Genomic DNA, 27,646 nt, shown 5'->3' with positions numbered 1-27,646 from the left:
CAATCAAGATGGCTGCTAGTCAGCTATGACACTTTGGTTCCGGAGGGAAACTTGTATTTGCTGTGCATGATGCACTCCCATGTATACTGCACACCCATGTTTTTGGCCCAAACTTTCAGAAAAAAACCCTTTTGTTTTAATTTTTTTAATTCAAATTTTTACTTATTTATATTTATAAAACAAATTATCATAATCCAGAATATTATTTTGTATATGGATATTGTTATTGCTTTCAGGAGTTGTATTTTTAATGCATAAGCATAAATAAAAGAAGTTAAAGTGTTTATATAGATAAAGAAGTAGTACTATTACATATAATGCACATCCTTATTTTTTCCTCAAATTTTGGACAAAAAAGTGCACACCATATACAGCAAAATACAGTACCTAAGTCATGCTAGACACAATTGGCATGGAGACACACCTAAGATATCTGCACACATGATCAGAACAGCCATGTCTGCAGAGTGGGACCACCCATAGATAGGTTCCTGGGGAAATTCCCCACTTGCCATCAGGGGTGCCAACATACTTACCAAGAGGCCCAGAGGGATGAGTCCACCACTTTCAAGGTATAACTGAGGCAGGCCACTGCTGAGACAGCTGAGCTCCACACACCAGAGTGCTGCTCAGCTCCACTCCACAGCACAGGGCGCCAGAAGCTCTGCCCTGCCCTTTATAAAGGAATTATAAATTAATTGTGTCCCCATTACCAACCACTGAGAGAGACATATTCTTACCCATTTATAAAAATACACACAAAGGCAGACAGCTACATCACCACATGTTCCCAAGCCTCCAACAACCAACACACACTAGGGGAGCACTCTAAGAAAGACACAGACCTTCAGAGAGATCCTAGAGAAGAGACAAAAAGAACAAAAAGTGAAGAACAAGTATTACTTGGAAAGGATGGACAGTTACTCAGGACTGGCGGCCAGTAGCACATCCCCACGTGCCCGGTGTCAGGCAAGACAAGACCAGGGGATCCCACTGGAGAGTTAAGTGCGCGTGTGTCTCTCAGACACACACACACACTGATACACACGTGATCTCACAGTCTCTTACAAGTCCAATCTCGTATACACACTCTCTCACACAGGCAGTCAGTTAAGGTACACTGTAGATCTGACAAACGCGCGAAAACACACCTACCCCGGGTCTCCCGTCTCGCCGACGCCCGTCGGCCCCGCCCCCGCCGTGGCCCCTCCCCCGCGGGCTCCGCCCAGGCGGCTGGGGGTTGAGGCGGAGCTAGTACTCCCGGCTGCCGGGACGGCGGGCTCTCGGGGGAGACTTCGGTAGCGAGCCCGCGCCGCTGATCCGCACGGGTCGCCAGTGCAGGGATGTGCTCGGCCCGGGAGCTCCTTGAAGGCGGAGGCGGAAGCGACAGCAGCAGCGGCGACGCTGGGGCACGCAACGAGGACGGGGACACGCTGGCCGAGCCCGCGGCGGCGGCGGGGACCGAGTGGGAACCCGGGGCGAGCCCGCGGCAGCGCGGGCGGCGGCCACCAGAGAAGCTAGAGCAGGTGAGAGTGGGGCGCGGCGGCTGGTGTCGGAGCTGCACCCGCGGCCGAGGGCGTGGCCCCGCGGGCCCGCGAGCCGGCGTCCGCCCGGAAGAGCGGTTAAACGGCCGCGCTCCGGCCTGCCTCGGGGCCTGGAGCCCTGGTCGGTCGGCACATACCTCGGAGTGTCCCACGTAAACACTCCTTTTTCAACTGAGCTCTGTCCCCGGGGGCTGCGTGTTAGGGGACCGCCGCCCGCCTCCTGCCCTCCAGCCTGGCGTTTCTGAACGCACCCCTGGTGTCGCTGTGAGGTGTGGGTGGGGTTCTCCGCACGTTCGGCCGGTGCCTCTGACACGGGTATTGCGGTAGCCGGCTTGGCGGGGGCTATCCCGAGGCAAGTTCTTCACGGGATCGGGACAGCTAAGCTTCATTTTAAAAGTAAAAAAAATAAAATAAAATAAAATAGTTTTCAGTCTGTACCAAAGGCATTCTAACACATCAGGTATGTTCAAAATTAGGCAAGAAATTTAATTTAAAAAAAAAAAAACGAATTACAGGTGGAATGAACTTTCGCCAGAAAATATAATTAGACATTCAAAAATACCCGAGATAAGCCAACCATCAGAATTACATTAAGGAGCAGGAATTCACATGATTATTTGCCTTTACTGCAGCCTATACTGTTGGGAAAACCAGTTGACACCTGTCTCCTGTCATTATTATTCTTCATATCTCTTTTTTTGTTATTTTACAAACTCCCAGTATCAGCACTAAATGCGTTAAGAGATTAAGTGCAACTTCTAGTATGTTGTTATTTTATTTAGGAAACAAATAAGAGTGTAAAGCGCACACAAAATATGCCTTAGCATTAGGCTTGCTCATCGTATGGAAGTGTAATTTTTCATCTTTATGACAATATAAGACCTGGTGACTGAAGCAAATGAATGGTAACTAGGAAATCTTCCTGATTCTCCTCATGGTGGTTTTCTGCATTAATCATACCATAACTCAGTAACTAATGTGCTTAGTTTCCTCTTATTGTTCAACTGGAAAGGTAAAGAAAAAGGCAATGGAAACCCACTGGGTGAAGGCAAGAGTTGAGGGGTGGGAGAAGTAAGGATGCATGATGCATTTGAGCTAAGATTCCCAGGGTAAATTTTCAAGTGGTTATAAGAGAACATGTAAAATACACTTTATTTAAGATTTTGTGGTTTTCACATCATCAGTTGCTCTGGTCTCACCAGCACTGCTTATGGTACAAAGAAAAAAGCTAAAACAAAGAAGAATGAAACAATATATTCTAGAAAACATGTATCACTTTGCATACCTGCTTCTTTTGTTACATGTCATGGGAATTCATTTTCCTGTACTCCTTTGCAAGTGTTATTTTATTTTTATCACAGGATTTATTTATGTGCTCTAAGTCTACATACACAATAATTGAAAATAACACTTGAGATATGCATTTCCTCCTACATCAGCACCAAAAAAGAATTTATCAAGAAGCCAAAAATAAACAAAAAAATTGGTACAACCCAATTCATTGGTGTAAGAAGCAAGTGTCTGTGATTAATCATTTCTTGGTACTATATTTTAAAGGCTTGTTTTCCATTTTTAAACTGCAAATGAAATTTAAAATGTTGTGTACACTGCCTTGTATTGATGGTAGAGATAACAACAGATACAAAGATATTTGAGGGAGAGAAAAATGGAATTAACAGCTATAAAGCATATCCTAGGGAGTTGTTTTATTTAGTTTTTCTTTAGGAAGCCAGTATGTGTTTTTTTATTTTAAGGGCAGGTGAACTGAAAATTACAATATTTCTGAAAACTTGGTTGTAAACTTGTTGTTTAGAACTTCAAGTGCACTTTTCCATAGAAACAATGATATAAACTGAAACAGACCACAACTAATTAGCTGGAAATGAGGCAGAGACAGTTGTCCTGCTGTCCGTTGTGCTTAGCAGGATCACTTGGTGTCTCAGAGCTGCGTAGCCTTGCACACACAGGGACAGACATGGCTGCAGCAGTGGTGGTGGCGGCAGGAGCAGCGCAGTGGCAGCTCCTTTATATCTGGGACAGGTTAGGGTGGCGTTCTCTTTACCACCATAGCTCCAGAAGGTACCTGACTTTTTTCTTCCAGCCCTTTCAGTGATTTTTGTCAACCCCCAATTTTCTGTATTAAATCCCTTTCTATGTCTATTTCCTTCACAGAGTTTTGCTCTTACCTGATAATTTGATGAAGTAGGTTTCTTCCCCAGGCTAATTTTCCTTTGCTGATTTTTCTTTCCTCCTCTGTCTGAAAAGCACTCGCCCTTCCCCCAAACTGTAAGATTCTTGCATCAGATTTGACTGTACAAAGTCTGTCTTTGGCTCATTGTTATTAAGATACTAAGTCAAAATGTATCTGTACTTGGGTGTTTACTTCACAAAATACTGAACTACTGGTATTAATATAGATATTTTAATAACAGATATTTTCAGCCTCATTTTTGTAATTTGTCTTTAGATGTCTCTCTATCTGAGGGAAAACTAAGGTTCCTCTGTCCTTTTGGCTTGAGTCTTTCCAAATGATTGACAGAGGAGGCCTGGTTAAACTCAAGTATCCTAGGAAAGGAGGACTCTAAAGAATGGACCAGGTCCTCAAGATGAAGGAATTATGTCAGAGAAGGAATTATGTCAGGCCTCTCAGAGAGATACACAAGGAAAAGAAGCAAAATGCCCGAGGAACTGAATGGATAGGGCACAGTTCTCTTACATGTGTGTTTACAAAGAGGTAAAGCCTCTTTGTAATTGTGTGCATGAGAGATTATCCAAGTGTGTTTGTGACTGTGAAGGCCGTGTAACTTTATGTATGAGAGTCTGCCCCACTGCATAGCTGGAAGGTTAAACATCTCTAGTCCATTCATTATATGTCTGTATTGTGAGTGGCATCCCCTTAGACACAGCAGTTCGTCGTCTGTATAACCTAAGACAGCCTTGCTTACATGGAGCATACAGAAATCCCATTGTCCTCAGATTGACTTGGAATCATTATCTTTAGCTTTAAATTTTTTCTTTATAATTATAAAAGTAATGTGTACTTTAGAAAATGCAGAAATATACAAAGATCTAAAGAAAACAAAAGTATTTCAAATCCCACACTGAAGAATATTTTGTTTTAAAATTTCAGAATTTGGTATTAAAACATTAATGTATCTCTATATGTGCATATGTGTATATATACACAGATATATTTTAAACATAATTCAGTGCAGTATCTAAATTTGATATCTTGTTTTATCTGCTCTTCATGTTTTGTCATTTTCCCATGTTATCAAAAGTTTTTTTGAAAAATTTTTGGGGCTGCCTAATAATCCATTCCTCCAATACTGCGCATTTATGTTTCTTCAATTTTTCTTTTATAAACAATGCTATAATGAAAACCTTTGTAAATACTCACAGTTCTACCTTGAAATAGATTCCTAGAAGTGGTTCAGTAAGTCAAACTCTTTAAAGCCTCTTGAAATATCCTAAAGAATTACATTCAAGAAACAGCACACCAGTGTTCGCTTCCAGCATTTGTATGTTAGAGTGCTGATTAGAAACCATTCATGCCAGCAAATAACAGTGTAATTTATAGATTAATCTTTGCCAGTTTAATAGGCAAAAATTATCTTACTGTTGTAAGACATTGGTGCAAAGGTTTTTTAAACCATATACAGGAGTAGGCACAAGTAGATTTACGGGTGTTCATATGGAAAAAGGTGATACAAATAAATAATACAATAATTAATAAGTAGTAAACACTAGTAGTAAAATAGTAATAAATAGTAATACAACTCACAACTGTAAGCCTACATTTGCTCACTGTTGTATGTATGTATGCGCACATATTTGTATTTCTTTTTAATAACACTCTTTGATATTTTCTTTTGGCATTATTATATTCATTACTCATTTCACATTGATTTGAAATATTTTCTCTGTTTGCTGTTTACTTTATAACATTATGCTGTTTTGATTTAGAAATCCTTTAAATTTTTATTGGCAAAAGGCATTTTTTATTTCAAAGACATTACACATACTCACATATACACACATATACACTCCCCATATACATACAAATATCTATATATATTTGTTTAGAGCATTCTTTTTCATTCTAAAGTTATTTAAATATCCACCAATATTATCTGTGTTCTATGCATGTATTTATGGTTTTATATTTTTATCCTATGTATTTAATCACTTTAGAATGACTTTATGTATAATGTGAGGTATTGAGCTAATCTCTTATGGTTTTATAATCATTGAAAATCCATTTTGTTCCTGGCTTTACAATCTTTATAATAGATATAAATACTAAAGTCTGTATTAAATTTTTATATTTTTGTTGGTATTATGAAAGGGATTTTTTCCACATTATGTTTTTGCTCCTGGTTTCTAGCTGTTGGTCCTTATAGAGTTTTTAACTAGCTACCTTTCTGAATTCTTTTATTAATTTTAATACTGATAAATATTAGTGTTTCTTAGACTTGACTTTTTGTATCTTCCAGGTATATAATCATCCAGTGTATAGACAAGGTTGATTTTGCTTCCCTTCCAGTGGTAATGCTTCATTCTGCTTTTTGCAATGCCTGGAACTTTCAGATCAGTGTTGTCTCGTAGATATTTAAGCAAGTTCATTAACCTCCTGGCCTTCAGTTTCTTCATCTATATAATGGCAATCATAATTGTGTGAACGTCAGGGTTGTTGGGAGAATTACAAATTAATAATACATGTAAAGTACTTAGAGCAGCCCCTAGCACATAATTAGCATGTGAATTAGCTTTTGGACCTAATTTTCAACCAGAACACTGACGGAAAGAAACCTAAAAAAATGCCATTATTAGGTTTTGCGGACTCTGCAGTCAGAAGGTCACCTTAGGAGGAAAGGGGAATAGAACAGTTCTCAGCTTTAATCTGCATACAGAGGTCTTGTTAAGTGCAGATTGTAATTTCATTGGTCTAAGGCGAGGCCTGACATTTTGCATCTCTAACAAGCTCCCTAGAGATGCTATTGCTGTCTCTGCCCATGGACCACACTGAGTGACAAGAGACTAGAGGAGAATAAGAAAGAGAATCCACAGTGTTCATCATACTACCTGTAATATATGTGCCTGGAGGTAATTTAGCCAACAGTTTGTCCCCACACCAAGTGTTCTGTTCTAGTTCCTACAGCTAAGTAGTACTAGAGCAGACCAGAATGCAGGCCCCCAAACTCCAAAGCCAGTGTTTATTCACATATACAGAGAGCACTGGATGATGTGTAAATAGTCACTGACAAATCTTTCGTCCTCTTAGATTGTGTTATAAAATTTCATAAATTTGGTATTATTACATTATAATATATCTCTCTATATGTGTATATATGTGTACACAGAGATATATATTTTTTAAGATTTTATTTATTTTTAGAGAGAGGGGAAGGAAAGGAGAGAGGGAGAGAAACATCAATGTGTGGTTACTTCTCATGCATCCTCCACTGGGGACCTGACCACAATTCAGGCTTATTCCCTCACTGGGAATTGAACTGGCAACCCTTTGGTTCACAGGCACAAGCTCAGTCCGCTGAGCCACACCAGCAAGGGTTACACAGATATATTTTTAACATGATTTAATGTAGTATTTGAATTTGGTACCTTGTTTTATCTGCTCTTCATGTGTTTTGTCTTTTTCCTGTGTTATCAAAAATTCTTTTTGAAAAATTATTTTAGGGCTGCCTAATATTCCATTCCTTCAACAGTGCACATTTATGTTTCTTCAATTTTTCTTTTATAAACAATGCTGTAATGAAAACCTTTGTAAATTCTCACAGTTCTACCTTGAAGTAAATTCCTGTCAGTGAAAGAACTAGGCCAATGAGTCATACTCTTTAAAATTTCTAGAAACATCCCAAAGTTACATCCTTAGATAATTACACAATTGAAGATCACTTATTTGTAATCTTTGATTGTGTAATTCTAAGCTAGATGTTTATACCCGCTTTCTCTTAAATGCAGTTTGCAAGCCGTACTATAACACATGCTATGAGATTAGATTAATTCAGCCCTAAATTTAAGCTCATGTTGTTCCCAAGGACATCCAGTCACTAGAGTAACTCAAGGAATAATTTTACATATGGTAGACATTTTGGGTTAATTTATTAAATATTATTCAGAATGTGAACTCTAAATCAGTGGCTCTTACCTAGAGGCAGTTTTGCTCACAAGGGACACTTGCCAATGTCTGAAGACATTTTTGATTGTTAAGGCTGATGGGGTGCCAGCTGGCTCTAATAGGAAGAGTTCAGGGATACTGCTGAAATCCTCTGATGCACACAACATTTCCTTCAGAAAGCATCATCTGGCTCAAGGTGTGTTATTAAGCACTATTATAGGTTTTTGGGCCAGGTTTAGTGCTTTCACTTGTCAGGATTAATTACTCTGTTCATAGATTAATTACTCTGTTCATGGATATTCCAAGGTATATATAAAAGTGTTTATTTTTTAAGCTTATAGTCCAGAGGTAGTCTCCCAATTGATCTTTCCTCTCATCTCTTCTAGCAGCTCCCTCAGTGCACCTTTCTCTATTTTGCTCTCTCTCTCAAATCCTTTTCTGCCCCTATCCTACGACTCATCTTTTTACCTCTCTCCATGTCAGGTGTCTCATTCTATCTTTTATTCTTCTCAGCCACTTTCTGGTTTGCTCCACACATCTCCTCCCCACTGTATCTTCTCCTCTGTAGAATCAGAGAATTATAGAGCGGTGAGAAAGGTTATGGAGTAGAACTGTTCCAAGGTGGAGTCCTAGCTTTACTACTTTATTAGCCTTGTCATCCTGATTGCTTAATCCCTTAGAGCAGCGATTTTCAACCTTTTTCATCTCGTGGTACACATGAACTAATTACTAAAATTCTGCAGCACACCAAAAAATATATATATTAGGCCAATCTGACCAAAAAATATATAGGTATAATTTTAACTCATTCACACCAGATGGACAACTGTTGTTGTGTTGGCCGTTGTCATTTTCCTATTTGACAATCTAAGGGAAAGGAGGTCAGTGTCCCTGACTAAATAGTCAGGTATCACATGTTTTAAAAATCCTTGTGGCACACGTGTTGAAAATCACTGCCTGAGAGACTCACTGTTCTCATTGTAATGGACATAATACTACCCACTTCTTAAAGTTCTTAGGAGAATTCAGTGGCATTTTGTATACAACATGCTTATAGCAGGCCCTTAGTGAATATTAGCTCCCTCTTTTGCCTTCATCTTCCCCCTCATCTTTTTCCCTGGTCCCCTTCTTATTCCTCTCAACCAACCACATGATAGTACTGAATTTTGTCCACATAAGACTATTCAGACCTGGAGAGAATTTTTATAATTTATTTGAGCCAAACAGAATGCACCTAGTAAATAAGAAGCAAGATCTCGACAGACTAAGAAAAATGCTTCTAAGGAAAAAGTTTAGAGTTTCTTTAATACATTTGAGGTTAAGGAGGCACCGTAAAACATGAAGATGGGAGGGGAAAATGGCAGGAATCAGATGTACAGAATAGCTAAATTCTTAAGCATGTTGGTGGGGGCACCGGATTACAGGTTGCCTTTAGGGTGGTCATGCTTTAAAAGGAGGAGTCGGAAAGGATGGTCAGGGTATCATAAGGAAGGGTCTGAAGGTGGGCATTCCAAAGGTGTGTAAACCTTTGTCAAAAATAAGCCTTTCAGTAAAGAAATTATATGCCTGGGGTGTGACTACCCACCATGACCTTCCCAGTTACAAATTTATGATCAGATCTCCCTGTGAGGTTGCTTTCCATAAAACCTTTTTTGTCCACAATTTTAATATATGTAATTTTTAGATTTCAAGAATAAATATTTATTTACTGAATAATGTATTAAGATTTCTGAATCTAAAAATCAAATAAGGTATTTCATATTTATCTAAAAAATTAATTAACCTGCCAGCCTACATTACATTGCATTTTGTGTAGATTTACACTTGATTTTTTTTTCTGTTGTAGATCACTTATTCTTCCTAGGAAAAAGAATGTCCATCCTCTGTACAAGTCTAAATTTCTTATTCCAGAGAAGTGCGAAAACAACGTTAAAGGGAAATCAAAACATACCATGACACTAGTTTTGGCTTTTGCCCTAAGAGACCTGAGTAGAGACTCTGTATCTCTATTCATGTCTTCTTTAAGCCTTTACCACACTATCTTCAGTTTCTGCCTTCTCTGTGTTATGTTGCAATTAGCAGCCGCATAGCTTCAAAAACCTTGAGAGTCCCAAATGCTCATGTTTTAGTTGATTAAGAGTGGTGCGTATGCAGGCATATGTGTGTATATTTAAGGGAATTGATAAGACAATCAAAGAGTAGTTTTATTTTGAACATAGAAACTGAATTTCTAATTAACTTGATACAAAAGGTACTTCCTATCCTCTGATCTAATTCTTTTTCCATATCTATTGTTTTTTCCATTTAACCCCACTAGCAGCTGTGCCTACCTTGGCAGAGGAAGGGGAAATGATTGGCTTTATTCGTTGCTGCTGTTTTCTTACAGCAACGATAGTTTTTCAGAATCCTGAGCAAAGAGAAATCATGGTGAAAATGTTTTGAAACTTTTAGAAAATGAAAGATACTTAATATGTAAACACTGTTAAGAAAACTAAATTATTTTTCACTATACTTTGATACAATTTTTTGTAACATCTGTGTTTTAGATTTTTCCCCTCTTCTGATTAATATGAAAAGAATGATTTTTGCTTTTTATCCTTTTGATGAAAACTTTACATAGATATATGCACGTCATCTACCCAGGCAGGGAATTTAAGATTGGTTTTTTTTTTGTGACTGGCAAATTTCCTTAGGCTGATTGTAATCAGAGTTCCTTATTCCATGATTTTCAGAGGTAATTACACATAAAAGGAGCTGTCGTCATTGCTGGAAGTTGAGAATTGAGAAGGAAAGTTTTTCAGGAAAGATGTTTGATTTTGGCTACTTTCAGTAGATAAGCTATTCCATCCTGTGGTAACATACTGTAGTTCCCCCTTATCCATGCCTTCAATTATCTTTGGTCAGTGGGAATCCAAAAAATATTAAACAAAAATTCCAGAAATAAACAACTCATAAGCTTTAAATTGCACACTGCTGTGAGTAGTATGATGAAGTCCCCAGAATTACCCCCTTCCTCCTGCCCAGGACATGAGTCATCCCTTTGTCCAGCTTCCCCACACTGTACATATTCCCACCCATCAGTCACACAGTAGCTCTCTGGGATGTCAGATCAACTGTTAAGGTATTGCTGTGTTTGTGTTCAAGTTCCCCTTATATCATAGCCTAATGCTTTGTCACAGTGCCTACATCAGTCACCTCAGTTCAACTCATCAATCAGCATTATATCATCTCCATCACCAGAAAAAAGTAATGCACATACTTTGAGAGACAGACCACATTCACATCTTTTATTATACCATATTGTTATTGTTCTATTCTATTATTAGTTACTGTTGTTAATCTCTTATTGTGCCTCACAAGTATTTATAGGAAAAAATACAGTGTACATAGTGTTCGGTGCTCTGGTTTCAGGTATTTATTAGGGGTCTTAGGACATAATTCCTTTCAGATAAGGTAGGACTGCAGTACTGGCCTGCATATATAAGGTACTCAATAATGTCACTAGAGGCTTCATTTCTTTTAAAAAAATGTCCAGGCTGGTATGGCTCAGTGGATTGAGTGCCAGCCTGAGAACCAAAGGGTCAGTCAGGTCTGGGTTGTGGGCCAGGTCCCTGGTGGGGGAAGTGTGTGAGAGGCAACCACACATTGATGTTTCTCTCCCTCCCTTTCTACCTCCTTTCTGTGTCCCTAAACATAAATCATTTGTTTAAAAAATAAAAATTTTTAAATATATTAGATTTTAGGAAAAGTACAAAATGTAGAAATGTTTAACTTACAGCTTGAATTAATCACACTCTTCACTTCATGGCATACCACAATGGGATATCACCTCACACCTGTTAGAATGGCTATCGTTAATAAATCAACAAACAAGTGTTGGTAAGGATGTAGGAAAAAGGGAACCCTAGTCCCCTGTTGGTGGGAATGCACATTGGTGCAGCCACAGTGAAAAGTAGTATGGAGTTACCTCAAAAAATTAAACATTGAATTACCTTACGACCCAGCAGTTCCACTTCTGGGAATATATCCAAAGAAACCTGAAATACTAATTCAAAATTTATTAAAAATTGTGTACTTACTCTTACATGTTTAAACTTTAGTCACCGTCAAAGTACTCTCCATTTCATGCAACATACCTATTGAAACTTTTTTCCACTGCTCAAAATAGTTTTTTAACTCATCAATTTTGATGCCTTTTAGTGCTTCTGCCATTTTTTTATTTCACCTCTTCCACATCAGCAAAATGTTTCCGTTTGAGGACTTTTTTCATCTAGGGAAACAAAAAAAAATCACTCAGGGGTGAGATATCAGGTGAATGAGGAGGGTGAGGCACCCTAAGGGTCATGCTGTTTATGGTCAGAAACTGATAAACACTCGGTGTGGTGTGGGCAGGTGTGCTCATAAATCACCCCTCATGTAATGGGCAAACTTGTTGAGAGAATCTCCAAAAAATATTCACTGGAGCCTACCACAGCCTTTCACAACAACACCAGCTGGTACACTGATGCAGATGGGTTCCTAGAACACTCACCAAGCAGGGGAAGCCTGTACTACAAGGGGCTCTCCCTCCAGAAGACAATTTCAGTTTTAAGTAGTTCCCCCTCATGCACCCCTATTACACTGCAGTGTTATTTACAATAGCCAGGATGTGGAAGCAGCCCAAGTGTCCATCAGTAGATGAGTGGATAAAAAAATCTGTGGTACATTTACCCAATGGAATACTACTCATTAAAAGAAAGAAATTGTACCCTTTGTGACAGAATGCTTGGACCTGGAAATTATTATGTTAAGTGAAATAAGCCAATCAGAGAAAAACAAGTACCAGATGATTTCACTCATGTGGAATCTAATGAACAAAAGGAACTAACAAGCAAAATGGTGACAGACTCATAGAGAGCAGGGTGCCAGTTGGGGGTAGGGGCTAGTTTGGGAGGTGTGGAGGGATCGAGGAAAAAAAGAAAAAACTCATGGACATGGACAACAGTGTGGTGATTGCAGGAATTAGGGGAGTGGAGGAGGATAAAGGGAATGTAATAGAACTGTGCACCTGTAACCTGTGTAATTTTTTAACCAGTGTCACCCCAATAAATTCAATAAAAAGGAAAAAACAGTTAAAATTCTGATTAGCCATTTTAATAATGGTAATTATAAAGGATAATTTTTCAAAAAGAGGTAAAGTTATAGCTTTTGTTACATGTAAAATGAACACATGTTAAGGATTTTATTTACCTCATCATTAATGAGAAAATCAAATAAATGTTACAACTGATTCAAATGAAAAGTCAAAGAAACAAAAATGGCCCTGGCTGGTGTGACTCAGTGGATTGAGTGCCAGCCCGTGAACCAGAGGGTTGGTTTGATTCCCAGTCAGGGCACATGCCTGGATTGCAGGCCAGGTCCCCAGTAGGGGGTGCACAAGAGGCAACTACACATTGATGTTGCTCTCCCTCAACTTCCCTTCCCCTCTCTCTAAAAATAAATAAAGGTTTTTTTTTTAAACTCATCTACAAAAGCCTTTGAGAATACAGGCTGGAAATACAACAGGAACTAGCTAAGTGTAAGGCATTAAATAATGTCTTACATTAAATAAATAAAATCTTTAATATATAAAAATGTATATGAAAAAAGGTATGTTGAACTTACACATGGACATGAAACTTACTGGCCCATAGGCAGAGGGAGGGAAGACTATTGAACCTTCATTGGAACAGAATTTGTTTGCATTTGTATAGATAAGAATTATTTTGTATTGCTATCAGTTATCTACAAACCTGCAGAATAGCTCAAAAGCCATGAAGACTATAGAATATTCTAAACAATATATAGTTTTTCATGGAAACATCCCTTTTTTTGCTTATTATTTATTTTACAGTAATAAAGTAATTTCTAAAAATTACTACATAGATTATTAAGGTACTTGATTTCTCTCTTTATACTTGTAATGTCTCATGCTGCTAGAAAAATTAATTCTGATCTTCTTTCATGCTCTTATTGTAATGCAGTATTCAATGTGCATGTGAAAATGCATGATTTATACTCATGTGAAAACAGGGATTGATGTATATATGCAGTTCTTTCTGATGAGTTATATAACTAAAATTAGCCTGATACCCAGATAACTACTAAAAAAACAAGTTTTGATAAGAACAGTATTGCTGCTTCAAGGATTCTATAGCTATGACTACTTTTTATAGCATACAAATCCCAATTTCTTGTTCATTTCATCTAGCATATTGTATCCATATGTTGAATGGCTATTGGTTTCAGAGGCAACTTTGTCTACTGAACAGTTTCACAGGAGTATAGAAGCACAGTTTAAGCTTTTAAATTTTTTAAAGATTTTATTTATTTATTTATCTTTAGAGGGAAAGGGAAGGAGAGAGGAAGAGAAACATCAGTGTATGGTTGCCTCTCAGGTGTACCCTGCCAGGAACTGGCCTGCAACCCAGGCATGTGCCCTGACTGGGAATCGAACTGCAATGCTCTGGTTTGCAGGCCCACGCTCAATCCACTGAGCTACACCAGCCAGGGCAAGCTTTTAAATTTAAAGAAGGGCAAGAATGAAGTGATTTCTTCAGAGAGAATTAAACAGAATAATCATCGTTGGTATCAAAAGGTACATGGTATAAAACACTTGATAAATATATGAAGAAAAATCAAAATACCAAATGTATTGCTTAATTATTTAAAATGAATGCATACATACTTTATTTTACAGTCATATAATCAAAAGGCTATAATGATTCTACTTTTTTTGATGACAGTATTTTTTCCTTTGGAGTTTAAATGATTATTTGGAAATCAGTCTCTGAGCACTCTATTATTGGCTACAATTTTAGAATTCAGTTGTGCTAACCACTTTGCCATATACTGAATATATTTTCTTTCTTTACTGGTATTGGATATCAGTTGCTTTAACAACTAATTATAGTCATTGTATTATATATGTTTTCTGTATTTGTTTGGTCCTTATTGTGCTGGCTAACATATTCTTGATAGCTTCTCACCATGGATTCAAAAATTTTATTGAGGGGTCAGGAGAGGATGAGGAGGGTAAAGGGGGTCAAATATATTGGTGCTGGGGGGAGACTAGACTTTGGGTGGCAAGCACAGAATGCAATATATGAATGATGTATTATAGAATTGTATGCTTGAAATTTATATAATGTTATTAACCAATGTCACCCCAGTAAATTTAATTTGAAAAAAGTAATTTATTGAGCTCCTGCTGTTTACCAGGCACTGCTATAAGCACTCATGATACATAAAAGCAAACAGAAAGAAGCTCAACTCTCCTCCTCATTGATCTTGCATTGTAGTAGGGAGACAGAAACAGTGACCAAATGAGCAACACACCAGCGGGTTATAAGTGCTTTGGAAAAAATATATAAAGTATGGAAGGTAGATAGGAGACATGGGTATGGGGTAGGGTTGCTATTTTAAATAAGGCAGCCATGGAAGGGCTTACTGGGGTGATATGTGGGCACAGACCTGAAAGAAGTGAAAAGTACTCGCCTGCCTTTGCCCCTCCTTTTACTTTGGCTCCCTAGGAAGGGAGAGCCAAATTTGAGGCCACATCTTAGTAACTGAGGTAAAATATCTTTCCCCAAACTAGATTCTCAATTCTTTCTCACCCATTCCCTCTTTCTATTCTGCTTTCTATTACTATTTTACCTAATTTTTTTGTTCTATGAGGCAATTCAAATCCTTTCTGGAAAGATAAGAAGGAAGAGTAAATTAATTGCAGACTGACTTGAGTTGGCAAATTTCATCTTTTACATTTCCTAAGGAGTATCATGTAATCACATAAGAAATTTGGTTAAACATACTGCTTTCTTTTTAATACTTGGTTGAGATTCTTTTTTTTAATGTTTTATTGATTATGCCATTACAATTGTCCCATTTCCCCCCTTCATTCCCCTCCACCCTGCACACCCACTCCCCCCATTTCCCCCTTTAGTTCATGTCCATGTGTCACAAGTTCTTCAGATTTTATATTTCCCATACTATTCCTGCCCTTCCCCCCTACCGTCTATGCTACTTATTCTCTGTACCTTCTTTCTCGCCTCCTCCTCTCACTCCCCTGTTGCTAACCCTCCATGTGATCTCCATTTCTGTGGCTCCGCTCCTGATCTAGCTGTCCTCTTAGTTTGCTTTTGTTTTAGGTGTGGGTGTTAATAACTGCGACTTTGCTGTCCATTCACTGTTCATATTTTTTATCTTTTTCTTAGATAAGTCCCTTTAACATTTCATATAGTAAGAGCTTGGTGATGAGGAACTCCTTGACCTTGACCTTATCTGAGAAGCACTTTATCTGCCCTTCCATTCTAAATGAAAGCTTTGCTGGATAGAGCAATCTTGGATGGAGGTCCTTGCCTTTCATGACTTGGAATACTTTTTTCCAGCCCCTTCTTGCCTGTAAGGTCTCTTTTGAGAAATCCTCTGACAGTCTGATGGGAACTCCTTTGTAGGTGACTGTCCCCTTATCTCTTGCTGCTTCTAGGATTCTCTCCTTCATTTTAATCTTGGCTAATGTAATTATGATGTGCCTTGGTGTGTTCCTCCTTGGGTCCAACTCCTTTGGGACTCTGAGCTTCCTGGATTTCCTGGAAGCCTATTTCCTTTGCCAGATTGGGGAAGTTCTCCTTTATTATTTGTTCAAATAAGTTTTCCACTTGTTGCTCTTCCTCTTCTGGTACCCCTATAATTCAGATGTTGGAATGTTTAAGATGTCCTGGAGGTTCCTAAGCCTCTCCTCATTTTTTAAAATTTTTGCATCTTCATTGTTTTCTGTTTGGTTGTTTTTTTTCTTCCTTCTGGTCCACTCAGTTGATTTGAGTCCCACTTTCCTTCCCATCACTATTGGTTTCCTGTGCATTTCCCTTCATTTCACTTAGTTTAGCCTTTATTTTTTCATCTAAATTTATGACTAAAATCAACCATTTCTGTGAGCATCCTGATCACCAGTGTTTTGAACTGTGCATCTTACAGGTTGGCTATCTCTTGGTCACTTAGAAGTATTGGCTCTGGGGCTTTGAGCTGTTCTGATTCTTGAGCCATAATGTTTTGGTCTGTTTGCACCTGTTTATATATGAGGAGCAGAGCCTCAGGTGTTCACCAGGGTGGGACAACCGAAGTTACTGGGTTGTGATGCTGTATGTGGGGGTGGGGTCAGAGAGGGGCAATGGCATTTTTCTGCTCTCTCTCGGATTTCGGCCCCCTCTGCTGCTTCCCACAAGCGAATTGGGCCCTTCTGGTGCTGGTTCCTGGATGTGTGGGCTTGTGCACCCTTCAGTACTTTGTGAGTCTTTCCAAGGAACACTTTGAACCTAGGAGCCTCTCCCAGCACCTCGATCCCCGAAAGTTTTTCCAGTTGGTGCTTTTAGGCTTTATTTCCCAGCAATGGGGCCCTGTTTGCGCGGTCTGTCTCACTGTCCATTTTTTCACCCAGTTTATCTGCACGTGAATGTGTGACCACGGTCAGCCAGCCACCTTGTGCCCTCACTGGGTCTGCATGTTGCCACCCCACACCGGGGATCTGCCAGCCTCCACCTGCACCCTGGGTCAGTCCAGCTGCTTTTTTCTACCACAACCCCTCTCCACTAGCCGCCAACTCTGCCCCTCTTACCGGTCTGGATGAATGGTTCGTTGTTGTCGGACTTCGGTACTGTTCAATTTTCTCTGTTTTAGTTGCGTTCTAGTTTCTAAATCTTTGTTGTTCATACACTTGGTTGTGCGAGGAAGTACAGTGTTTCCACCTACGCCTCCATCTTGGCTGGAAGTCTACTACTTGGTTGAGTTTCTTTGCACTAAGGAGTTTAGAGGTTTGAAGAGCAGTTTATTGGAAAGAGCTTAGAATTTATCATCAGAAGACTCCTAAGTTCAAATCCTGGCTGCATGCCTACCTGATCCTGGGGAAGTCACTTGACTGTAGTTTAATAATATCTGCCATGTGGTATTTAATAATATCTGCCATGTGGTGTTTTTGTGAGAAGCAAATGCTTAGAATGTGTGTGTTTAATTGAGTAAATGGCATAAGCAAATAAAAAATCAGAGAGGCCCTGAACAACGTGGCTCAGTTGTTTGGGCATCATCCCACAAAGTGAAAGGTTGCCAGTACTGTTCCCACTCAGGGCACTTGCCTGGGTAGCAGGTTTGGCCCTAGGTGAGGCATGCAGAAGAGGCAACCAGTTGATGTTCCTCTCTTGCATGGATGTTTCTCTCTCTTTCCCCTCCCTTCCCCACTCTCTAAAAGTAAATAAATAAAATCTTTTAAAAAAATTTAGCCCTGGCTGGTGTAGCTCAGTGGATTGAGCACGGGCTGTGAACCAAAGGGTTGCTAGTTCGATTCCCAGTCAGGGCACAGGCCTGGGTTGCAGGCCAGGCCCTCAGTGGGGGCCATGTGAGAGGCAACCGCACATTAATGTTTCTGTCCCTCTCTTTCTCCCTCCCTTAATCTCTAAAAATAAATAAAATTCTTTTTAAAATTTTCAAGAAGCCCTGGCTGGTGTAGCTCAGTGGATTGAGTGTGGGCCTGCAATCCAGAGCATTGCAGTTCGATTCCCAGTCAGGGCCCATGCCTGGGTTGCAGGCCAGTTCCCGGCAGGGGATGCATGAGAGGCAACCATACATTGATATTTCTCTCCCTCTCTCCTTCTCTTCCCTTCTAAAAATAAATAAATAAAATCTTTTAAAAAATTCAGGGACATTCCATTTTAAAATGGGGGAAAATGAAATTAAAACTATAGGTATGATTTTTTGAAGAGATCAAAATATTTTAAAATATTTCACTAATAATTTTTTCTTGGCCAGAGTGTGATTTAAAAACTGAAAATCTTCAACATATAAACCATAGAAACATTAATAAAATCTTCATCAGGAGAGACTGTACAGTCTGAAGAGAGGGTAACCTACAGATAAGTCTCTGAGGGAAATGAACTAGCAAAAGTTGACCAAAAAGGGCCCTTGCTGATGTGGCTCAGTTGGTTGGAGTTTGTCCCTTAAACCAAAATGTTGTGGGTTCTGATCAGGGCACATGCCTAGGTTGCAGGTTCATCCCATTCAGTCCCCAGTCCAGGCATGTACAAGAAGCAACCGTCAGTGTTTCTCTTTCACATTTTGTTTCTCTCCTCTCTCTCACTCTCTCCTACCCTTCCCCTCTCTCTAAAATCAATAAGTGTGTCCTCTGGTGAGAATTTAAACAGTTGACCAAAAAGGACAAAGGAAGTGAAGACAGCAGGCTCCTTGTGTGCATTTCTGTGTTATGCTGCTCACTGAGGCAGGGGATCCTGAAGGAAGACCAAATTTAGGGCAGATGATTATGAGTTTGGTACAGGGCATGTTGAGTTTGAGGTTCCTTTAACACATCGCTGTGGAAATGCTGGATGGACAGTTGAGCATACAAGTCTAGAAATCTGACAGTACCCTGAGCTGAGAAGTAATGCTCAGAAAGGTAAAACTATGAATCTTTTATAAAATTACACATTATTTTAACTAATAAGAGAGTGTGCAGCAATATTTTAATATAGTAATTTGAGTACCTATCTTTTCATATATATTAAGCAGCTTAATGTCAGAGAATATGGATTATTTAGTGTACTCCACAGCACTTACCTTGCTCATGGTCGTCATTCAAATATTTATTGAATTGAACTTAATTAGCTAAATGGTTTCTTTTGCAAGCCAGACCATTCTGCGAGTCAAAAACTATGAATTTTGGAGTTTTCAGTAATCAAAGATTAGAGGTACTCTGTGAGGGCATGACGCACACTAAGAACAAAAGTGTGGTTTTCTGGAAGTAAGTAGCTGTCAGTCTGGCAAATCAGTCAGGACTGTGCAGGCTTGCTGGAAGTGGTGCATTTGAATAAAATGCAGGTATGAAATGTGCTGAAAGGAGAGAATGAAAACTTTACTTTTTTATTTGTTTATTTTTAGAGACAGGAAGAGGGAGGGATAGGGAGAGAAACATCAATGTGTGGTTGCCTCTCACACAGACCTACTGGAGACTTGGCCCACAACCCAGGCATGTACCCTGATTGGGAATCAAACCAACAACCCTTTGGTTCATGGACCCATCACTCAATCCACTGAGCCACACCAGCCAGGGCAAGAATCAGAACCTTAGAATGTAACTACAGACTATTACAATAAGCAAAAAACTTGTCATTTTTCACTGTATCACCACTCACCTAAAATTAAAACAACTAATATACTTTTATTATAAAATAAGGTTGCTTTATGTAGATACACATACTTTTTCAAAAGAATTTTTCCATAATAAAATAAACCCACATACTCTTTTTTAATCTACAAGACCAGATTCATGTAGATTCTTTAGTGCCATAAATAGTGAAAACCAATTAAACACTTACACAATATACAAAAATAAATTCAAGGTGGATAAAAGACTTAAAAATAAGTTGTGACACCATAAAAGTCCTAGGTGAAAACATAGGTAGGAAAATCTCAGACATTCTATGCAGCAATATTTTCACTGATATGTCCCCTAGAGAAAGGGATATAAAGGAAAGAATAAACAAATGGGACCCCATCAAATTAAAAAGCTTCTGTATGGCTAAAGAAAACAGCCTTAGGACTTCCGGCAAAGATGGAGGCGTAGGTAGATACACTGAGCTTCCTCACACAACCAAAATAAGGACAAGAACAATTTAGAAACAAAATAACCGGAACTGACAGAAAATTGAACTATATAAAAGTCGGACATTCAAGGATATAAAATAGACACATTCATCCAGACTGGTAAGTGGGGCAGAGTTGGGCAGCTGGATACAGAGGGGTCTCAGCACAAAAAGTGGTGGCACTGGGCACGAAAGGCACCTTGGGTGCGCAAGAAGGCAGTGGGTGGACCCTGGGCATTCAGGTGGCGGCTGGCAGACCCTGGGCGCAGGGTGGCAATGGGCAGACCCAGTGAAGTGGCAATTGGGAAGCAAGGCACTATGCACAAGGTGGCTGACCAGGCGGTTCCACATTCCCACACAGATAAACCAGACGAAATTGGGGAGCGATACAGACTGCACAATCCAGGGTCCCAGCACTGGGAAATAAAGCCTCAAAACACCGATTGAAAACACCTGTAAGGGTTGAGGTTCCGGGAGAGACTCCTAGCCTCACAGGAGAGTTCTTTGGAGAGACCAACAGGGTCCTAGAACGTATACAAACCCACACACTCGGGAATCAGCACCAGAAAGGCCCAGTTTGCTTGAGGGAAGTTGTGGAGGGGACTGAAATCCAAGAAAGAGTAGAGCAAGCGCCATTGTTTCTTCTCAGGCCCTACCCCCACATACAGAGTCACAACCCAGCAATTGGGTTGCTCCACCCTGGTGAACACTTAAGGCTCCGCTATTCATACATAACAGGCATGACAAGACAAAAAAAATGACTCAAACAAGAACAGATCAGAGCTCCACAGCAAATACAACTAAGTGATGAACAGATAGCCAACCTATCGGGTGCACAGTTCAAAACACTGGTAATCAGGATACTCATGGAATTGGTTGAATTTGGTTGAAAATTAGATGAAAATATGAAGAATATGCTAAGTAAAATGAAGGCAAATGCATAGGGAACCAATAGTGATGGGAAGAAAACTGGGACTCAAATCAATGGAGTGGACCAAAAGGAAGAAACAACAAACAGAAAAGAATGAAGAAACAAGAATTCAAGAAACTGAGGAGAGGCTTAGGAACCTGCAGGACATCTTTAAATGTTCCAACATCCAAATTATAGGGGTACCAGCAGGGGAAGAGGAAGAGGGACAATTGGAAAAGTTATTTGAACAAATCCAGGAAGCTCAGTCCCAAAGAAGTTGGACCCAAGGAGGAACACACCAAGGCACATCATAATTACATTAGCCAAGATTAAAATGAAGGAGAGAATCCTAGAAGCAGCAAGAGATAAGGGGACAGTAATCTACAAAGAAGTCCCCATCAGACTGTCAGAGGATTTCTCAAGAGACCTTGCAGGCAAGAAGGGGCTGGAAAAAAGTATTCCAAGTCATGAAAGGCAAGGACCTCCATCCAAGATTGCTCTATCCAGCAAAGCTTTCATTTAGAATGGAAGGGCAGATAAAGTGCTTCTCAGATAAGGTCAAGTTCAAGGAGTTCATCATCACCAAGCCCTTATTCTATGTAATGTTAAAGGGACTTATCTAAGTAAAATGACAGCAAACTCACAGTTACTAACAACCACACCTAAAACAAAAACAGAAACTAAGCAAACAAGTAGAACAGGAACAGAACCATAGAAATGGAGATCACATGGAGGGTTAGCAACAGGGGAGTGGGAGGAAGGGGGGGGAAAGATAGAATAAGTAGCATAAATGATAGGTAGAAAATAGATGGGGAGGGCAAGAATAGTATGGGAAATATAGAAACCAAAGAACTTACAACACATGGACATGAACTAAAGGAGGGGAATGCGGGTGGGAGAAGGTGTGCACAGTAGAGGGGAATGCAGGGTGGGAAATGGGACAACTGTAATAGTATAATCAATAAAATATATTTTTTAAAAAAGAAAACATCATTAAAAGGAAAAAAAAGAACCAACTGTATGAGAAAACATATTTGCCTGTGATACCTCAGACAAGGGTTTGATCTCCAAAATATATATATAAAGAACTCACACAACTCTACTCCAGGAAGACAAAAAACCCAATTAAAAAAATGGGCAAAGGAGTTGAACAGATGCTTCTCCAAGGAGGACATACAGATGGCACAGAGACATATGAAAAGATCCTCACCATTACTAGCCATCAGAGAGATACAGATTAAAACCACAATGAGTTACCACTTTACACCAGTCAGAATGGCCATCATAAACAAATCAACAAACAACAAGTGTTGGAGAGGATGTAGAGAAAAGGGAACTGTAGTACACTGTTGGTAGGAATGCAGACTGGTGCAGCCACTGTGGTAAACAGTATGGGATTTCCTCAGAAAACTAAAAATAGAACTGCCTTTTGACCTAGCAATTCTGCTGCTGGGCTTATACCCTAAGAATCCTGAAACACCAATTCAAAAGAACCTATGTACCCCACTGTGCATAGCAGCACAATTTACAATAGCCAAGTGCTGGAAGCAACTTAAGTGCCCATTGGTAAATGAATGGGTAAAAAAAGCTATGGTACATTTACACAATGGAATACTATGCAGCAGAAAGAAAGAAGGAGCGCCTGCCCTTTGCAACAGCATGGATGGAACTGGAAAGCATTATGCTAAGTGAAATAAGCCAGGCGGTGAAAGACAAATACCATATGATGTCACCTTTAACAGGCACCTAATCAGCAAAACACACAAGCAAGCAAAATAGAACCAGAGACATTGAAATTAAGAACAAACTGAAAGTAACCAGAGGGGAGATGGGAGGGGATGATGAGGGGGAAGAGTTTTCAGGAACAACTATAAAGGACACATGGATAAAACCAAAGGGGGGTGGAATCAGGGAGGGAGGTGGGGACGACTGGGGTGGGAGGGACGGGGGGAGGGTGGAAATGCAGACAACTGTACTTGAACAACAAGAAAATATTTTTAAAAAACCAATTGAATATTTTCCCACTTTGTTCAAATGGTTGATTGGTAATTTAATAGGCATTTTATTTAATAAGAAATGCACTACAATTATTCATGATTGCAAAGAAAAAAAATCAGCCAATCACTGTATTTGACAAAAACTGCAGTGTATAAAACAAGAATGTGTTACGTATAGAACACAATAAACAACTCCCAGACATTGTTATATGAGTGGCCTTTGTATAACTTTGAAAAGTTTTCAGATTCCTAAGTACTGTTAACTTTGCTCTGAGGCAAAATCCCTTATAGATCTGAGTGAGAAATTGATGACAAAAATTAATTTTAAAGACAATATAACCATAACAAGGATGGCTCATATATTTGCAGAGTTCTATTAAACATACAAGTCATGTTAATCTTTAACTCTTCAAATGTAATGTGGAAGAGATATATAATAGAATAAGCAAGTAGAATTTTCAGACTGTCATAAAGCTATACAAGTACTCTTTGGCCTAGAGCAGCAATTTTCAACAGGTGTGGTGTTGCATGTTTTAAAAATTCTTACAGCACACCAGATGAAAATCGCTGACCTAGATGTTAAAACTCGTATTCTAAAATTAGACTTGAAAGGTATTCACAAAGTCATAAATGTTGGTGACTCTTTCAATAGATTCTGTATGGTCAAACAGCATCAGTGATAGATCCAGTACTTTTAAGAATCAGTCCTCACCTAGTTAGTGCTTCAGATTCGGACTGATGCCTCTGATTTTTGTAATAACTTTTTTTCCTTGTCTTAAGAGGAAATATGACTTGCCTAACAGACAAGTATTCCAGTTCTAATCAGGATTGCTATTTTGCTTCTTTTGCTTCAGGAATAAAAAGGCGTATTGCAATATAAAATCCATTTTCGTACTTAGGTGTATGGATGGGATCATTTGGGATTACGAAATTGGTTACCCTTAAAAAAAAATGGCAGTACCTCTAAGAGAGAGAAAGCAGAACAGTGGGAAAGATTTAAAACAATAAATATGAGGAATTGGATGGACAGTTATCAAGAGGTGACTGAAAGGATTTGAGCATATGGAAGGAGTACCAAGAACACCGAGGTAACAGCTCTGAACACGATTCTTAGCCTAGGAGGAGAGCAGGGAAATCAGAGGCCAGCAAAGATCAGGGAGTAGAGGAGAATGTGGCTGTGAATTCATAGTTGAAATGGTAGATTGTTGGTTCTACATAGCAAAGAGAAAAAATAAAGGTCCAGAGGGCTAAATATATAACTGGTCAAAGGTTTTTAAAATGTATAACTATTGTTTTTTAATATCTATTTTCATGTATTTATCACAGAATGATGTGATAAACATCATTCTAGGTGTTTTGCAGATGTGAGACTCCTGCCCTTTTAAATGAAAGTAAAAGGTCTTGACTGGTGTGGCTCAGTGGGTTGGTTGTCATCCTGCAAACTAAAAGGTCACCAGTTCAATTCCCAGGCAGGGCACATGCCTGGGTTGCAGAACAAGTCCCTACTTGGGGGCATGCGAGAGACAACTCATCAGTGTTTCTCTCACTGTCTTTATCCATCCATTCCCCTCTCCCTAGAAATAAACAGAAAAAAATTTTAAGACGATAATAAGATCTTTTTCAATAAATGTCTGTCTTTTGAAGCCCTGGCTGGCATAGCTCAGTGGATTGAGCACGGGCTACAAACCAAAGTGTGGCTGGTTCGATTCCCAGTCAGGGCACAAGCCTGGGTTACAGGCCAACTCTCCACTTGGGGGCACACAAGAGGCAACCACACATTGATGTTTCTTTCCCTTTCTCTCTAAATATAAATAAAAATAAAATCTTAAAAAATGTCTGTCTTTTGAGAGGTTGAGTGAGATGGTAGAGTGGATTGAATTCTAGTATTTGGTGGAGGGAAGACTCTTCAGTCTAAAAGCTCTCTGAAACTGACTGAAATGTGTTTCTATCACTGTTCTTCCTCCAAGTGTTTGTCTGTCCATAATTCAGTCAAAAATTGATATTTATAAAAGCTACCTGTGTATGATCATTGGGCCATATTCTACAGTCATGCACTGCATATCAACATCTCAGTCAGTGATGGACCACATACATGCAGTGGTCCTACAAGATTATAATGGAACCAAAAAGTTCCTATTGCCTACTTGTTGTCACCACCATGATGTAGTGCAATGTGTTACTCACGTGTTTGTGCTGATGTTGGTGTAAACACACTGCTGCCAGTTGTATAAAAAGTATAGCACATACTGCTATGTACAATACATAACACTTGATAATGATAAAAGACTATGTTAGTGGTTTATGTATTTACTACACTATACTTGTTATCATATAGAGTGTATTCTTTATACTTACAAAAAATTAGTATGCCGTGTTATACTGGCAGCGACTCATACATCTTATGTTTACTGTGTCTCTTGCTTGCATCATTTTCTCTTGTGCTTGATACAATCCCATGTTGTTTTGTTCCTAAGCATGCAATATCCACTTGCTGATGTTGCCAGTAAGAGGTCTTGTCCATTGATTGACCTGGAAATGAAATGAAAAGTGACTAAGCACTGTGAGGGTGGAAAATCAGTGGTGGTCACAGTCTGTCAGTCAGGCATGTCTCATGTCACCATACCTGCAGTCTTAACAAAAACAAAATGATGGAAGCTGTTAAAGTATCTGCTTCACTGAAGACAAGGAGATTAACAAAAAGTCAAGGAGAGCCTATGTCAGACAGAGAGAAACTTGTAATGACATGGAGTGAGAGCAGACACAGAAGGTGTCCCTCTCAAGTACCATGACAGCCACAGCCAAACAAAAAGTTTGTGATATTGACCGAAAAGGCCAGACCCTGCTACACTGTTGAATTTACAGCTAGCTCTGGGTGACTTACACAAGTGAAGAATCATTATTCATTACATAATGTGAAAGTGATTCCTAAGTCTGCAAGTACTGACATGAGCAGCTGGATAATTGGGGAGCATCTCAGAATTTTTCTCTTGTCATGTATAATTGGATATGCATAGACATTTTCTGGAGAACTGACATCTAGGTGGACTTCTGGCTTATTTACAAAATTATTTCTATTTGTAAACTATTTATATCCCCTGATGAGATTAATAAGAGGCATTTAAGACATTCATAGAATTTGGACAGGAAACTATTGGAGGGCCTACACTGACATCTCTTTATCTGGGGATAAGGCTGAAAGATCTAGCAGTAATGACTGAGGATTGCTCAATATTAGCAGCAAGACATGCTCCAGTCAGCTGAGGCTACGTTCCTTAAAGTGGTAGTGTCAAAGAAATGCACTAAAAAGTTTACTTACAAATTCAGGGCTGTGTCTCAAAACAGGAAATTGGTGGGAAAAGGTGGTTGGAATCATGGCCACAGATAAGAGCAATACATATAAACTGGATTCTTCATGTAAGCAGTTAGCTGTCTTTGTGCGATTACAGGAAACTAGAAAATGAATAAATCAGCTCCTTCCTTCATCTTGTAAATCAGTATTCTGGTATTTGAAGGTACAGTCAGTGTTGATTTGCACAGAAAATATATCAGTGCTTTCCCAATTCTTAAAAGGTAGGCACGGGCCCTGGCTGGTGTAGCTCAGTTGATTGAATGCGGGCCTGCGAACCAGATAATCGCGGTTCAATTCCCAGTCAGGGCACATACCGGGGTTGCAGGCTGGTTCCCTGCAGGCCAATTCCCAGCAGGGGACACACAAAAGGCAACCATACCTCGATGTTTCTCTCCCTCTCTCCTTCCCTTCCCCTCTAAAGATAAATAAAATCTTTAAAATATATATATATATATATAAAAGGTAGGCACAGACAATTGTTCCATTATATGTCAATCAAAAGGAACATTCCCAAGTATTTATTGAATGATTATGAGAAGTATGTCCAGTGCTTTGGAAGATAAAGAATAGTTATAAGATATTCTTTATTCTTAAAAATCTTCACCTATTTCTCATTTTATGTTTATGTTTTGTCTATTTGTCTTTAAAGGATTGTGAAGAATCACAGAACCACGCTGGCGATCCCGTTGGAGACGACTACAGAAAGATGGGAACACTTTTTGGTGAACTGAACAAAAGCCTCATCAACATGGGCTTTACTAGAATGTATTTTGGAGAACGAATTGTGGAACCAGTGGTGGTCATTTTCTTTTGGGTTATGCTGTGGTTCCTTGGCCTACAAGCCCTTGGACTAGTTGCTGTTCTTTGCCTTGTCATTATTTATGTACAACATTAAAGTATGGCTGAGGGAGCTATTGGTTAACATTTGGTACCCATATGCATAATTAGTAAAGTTATATATTTTACTACATGAAAGCCAAAAAGTTTGCCTTGTTTCAAATTGTGTGCTGTTTTGTAATATAATTATAAGTGGGTGTTGTTTAAAATAAAATTCAACTCTTGATTATAA

General features: G+C 39.2%; 1 protein-coding gene across 2 annotated transcripts; it reads left to right on the top strand.

Moving 5' to 3' along the window:
* Positions 1–1,250: 1,250 nt before the first annotated feature.
* LOC119057849 (uncharacterized protein FAM241A) lies at positions 1,251–27,646 on the top strand. 2 transcript variants are annotated; one of them, XM_053665827.1, is made up of 3 exons: positions 1,251–1,526; positions 27,227–27,494; positions 27,526–27,646. In XM_053665827.1, exons 1-2 carry the CDS (start codon positions 1,344–1,346, stop codon positions 27,470–27,472), a joined length of 429 nt encoding a protein of 142 aa, XP_053521802.1. In that variant the 5' UTR covers positions 1,251–1,343; the 3' UTR covers positions 27,473–27,494; positions 27,526–27,646. The 2 variants fall into 2 exon arrangements, with proteins under 2 accessions (XP_053521802.1, XP_037012681.2); XM_037156786.2 differs by having other exon boundaries at positions 27,227–27,646.

The sequence above is a fragment of the Artibeus jamaicensis genome, unplaced genomic scaffold, assembly GCF_021234435.1.
Source record: "Artibeus jamaicensis isolate MK-2021 breed Jamaican fruit bat unplaced genomic scaffold, CSHL_Jam_final contig_426, whole genome shotgun sequence".
Classification (NCBI taxonomy): Eukaryota; Metazoa; Chordata; class Mammalia; order Chiroptera; family Phyllostomidae; genus Artibeus; species Artibeus jamaicensis.
The sequence above is the reverse complement of the archived record's forward strand: the minus strand, read 5'-3'. Positions and strand labels throughout refer to the sequence as shown.

Bases quoted from the DNA above. Each gene is read 5' to 3' on its own strand.
- LOC119057849 (XM_053665827.1), top strand. From the start codon at position 1,344: ATGTGCTCGGCCCGGGAGCTCCTTGAAGGCGGAGGCGGAAGCGACAGC. The intron at 1,527-27,226 runs GTGAGAGTGGGG...TTGTCTTTAAAG, and splicing joins CACCAGAGAAGCTAGAGCAG to GATTGTGAAGAATCACAGAA.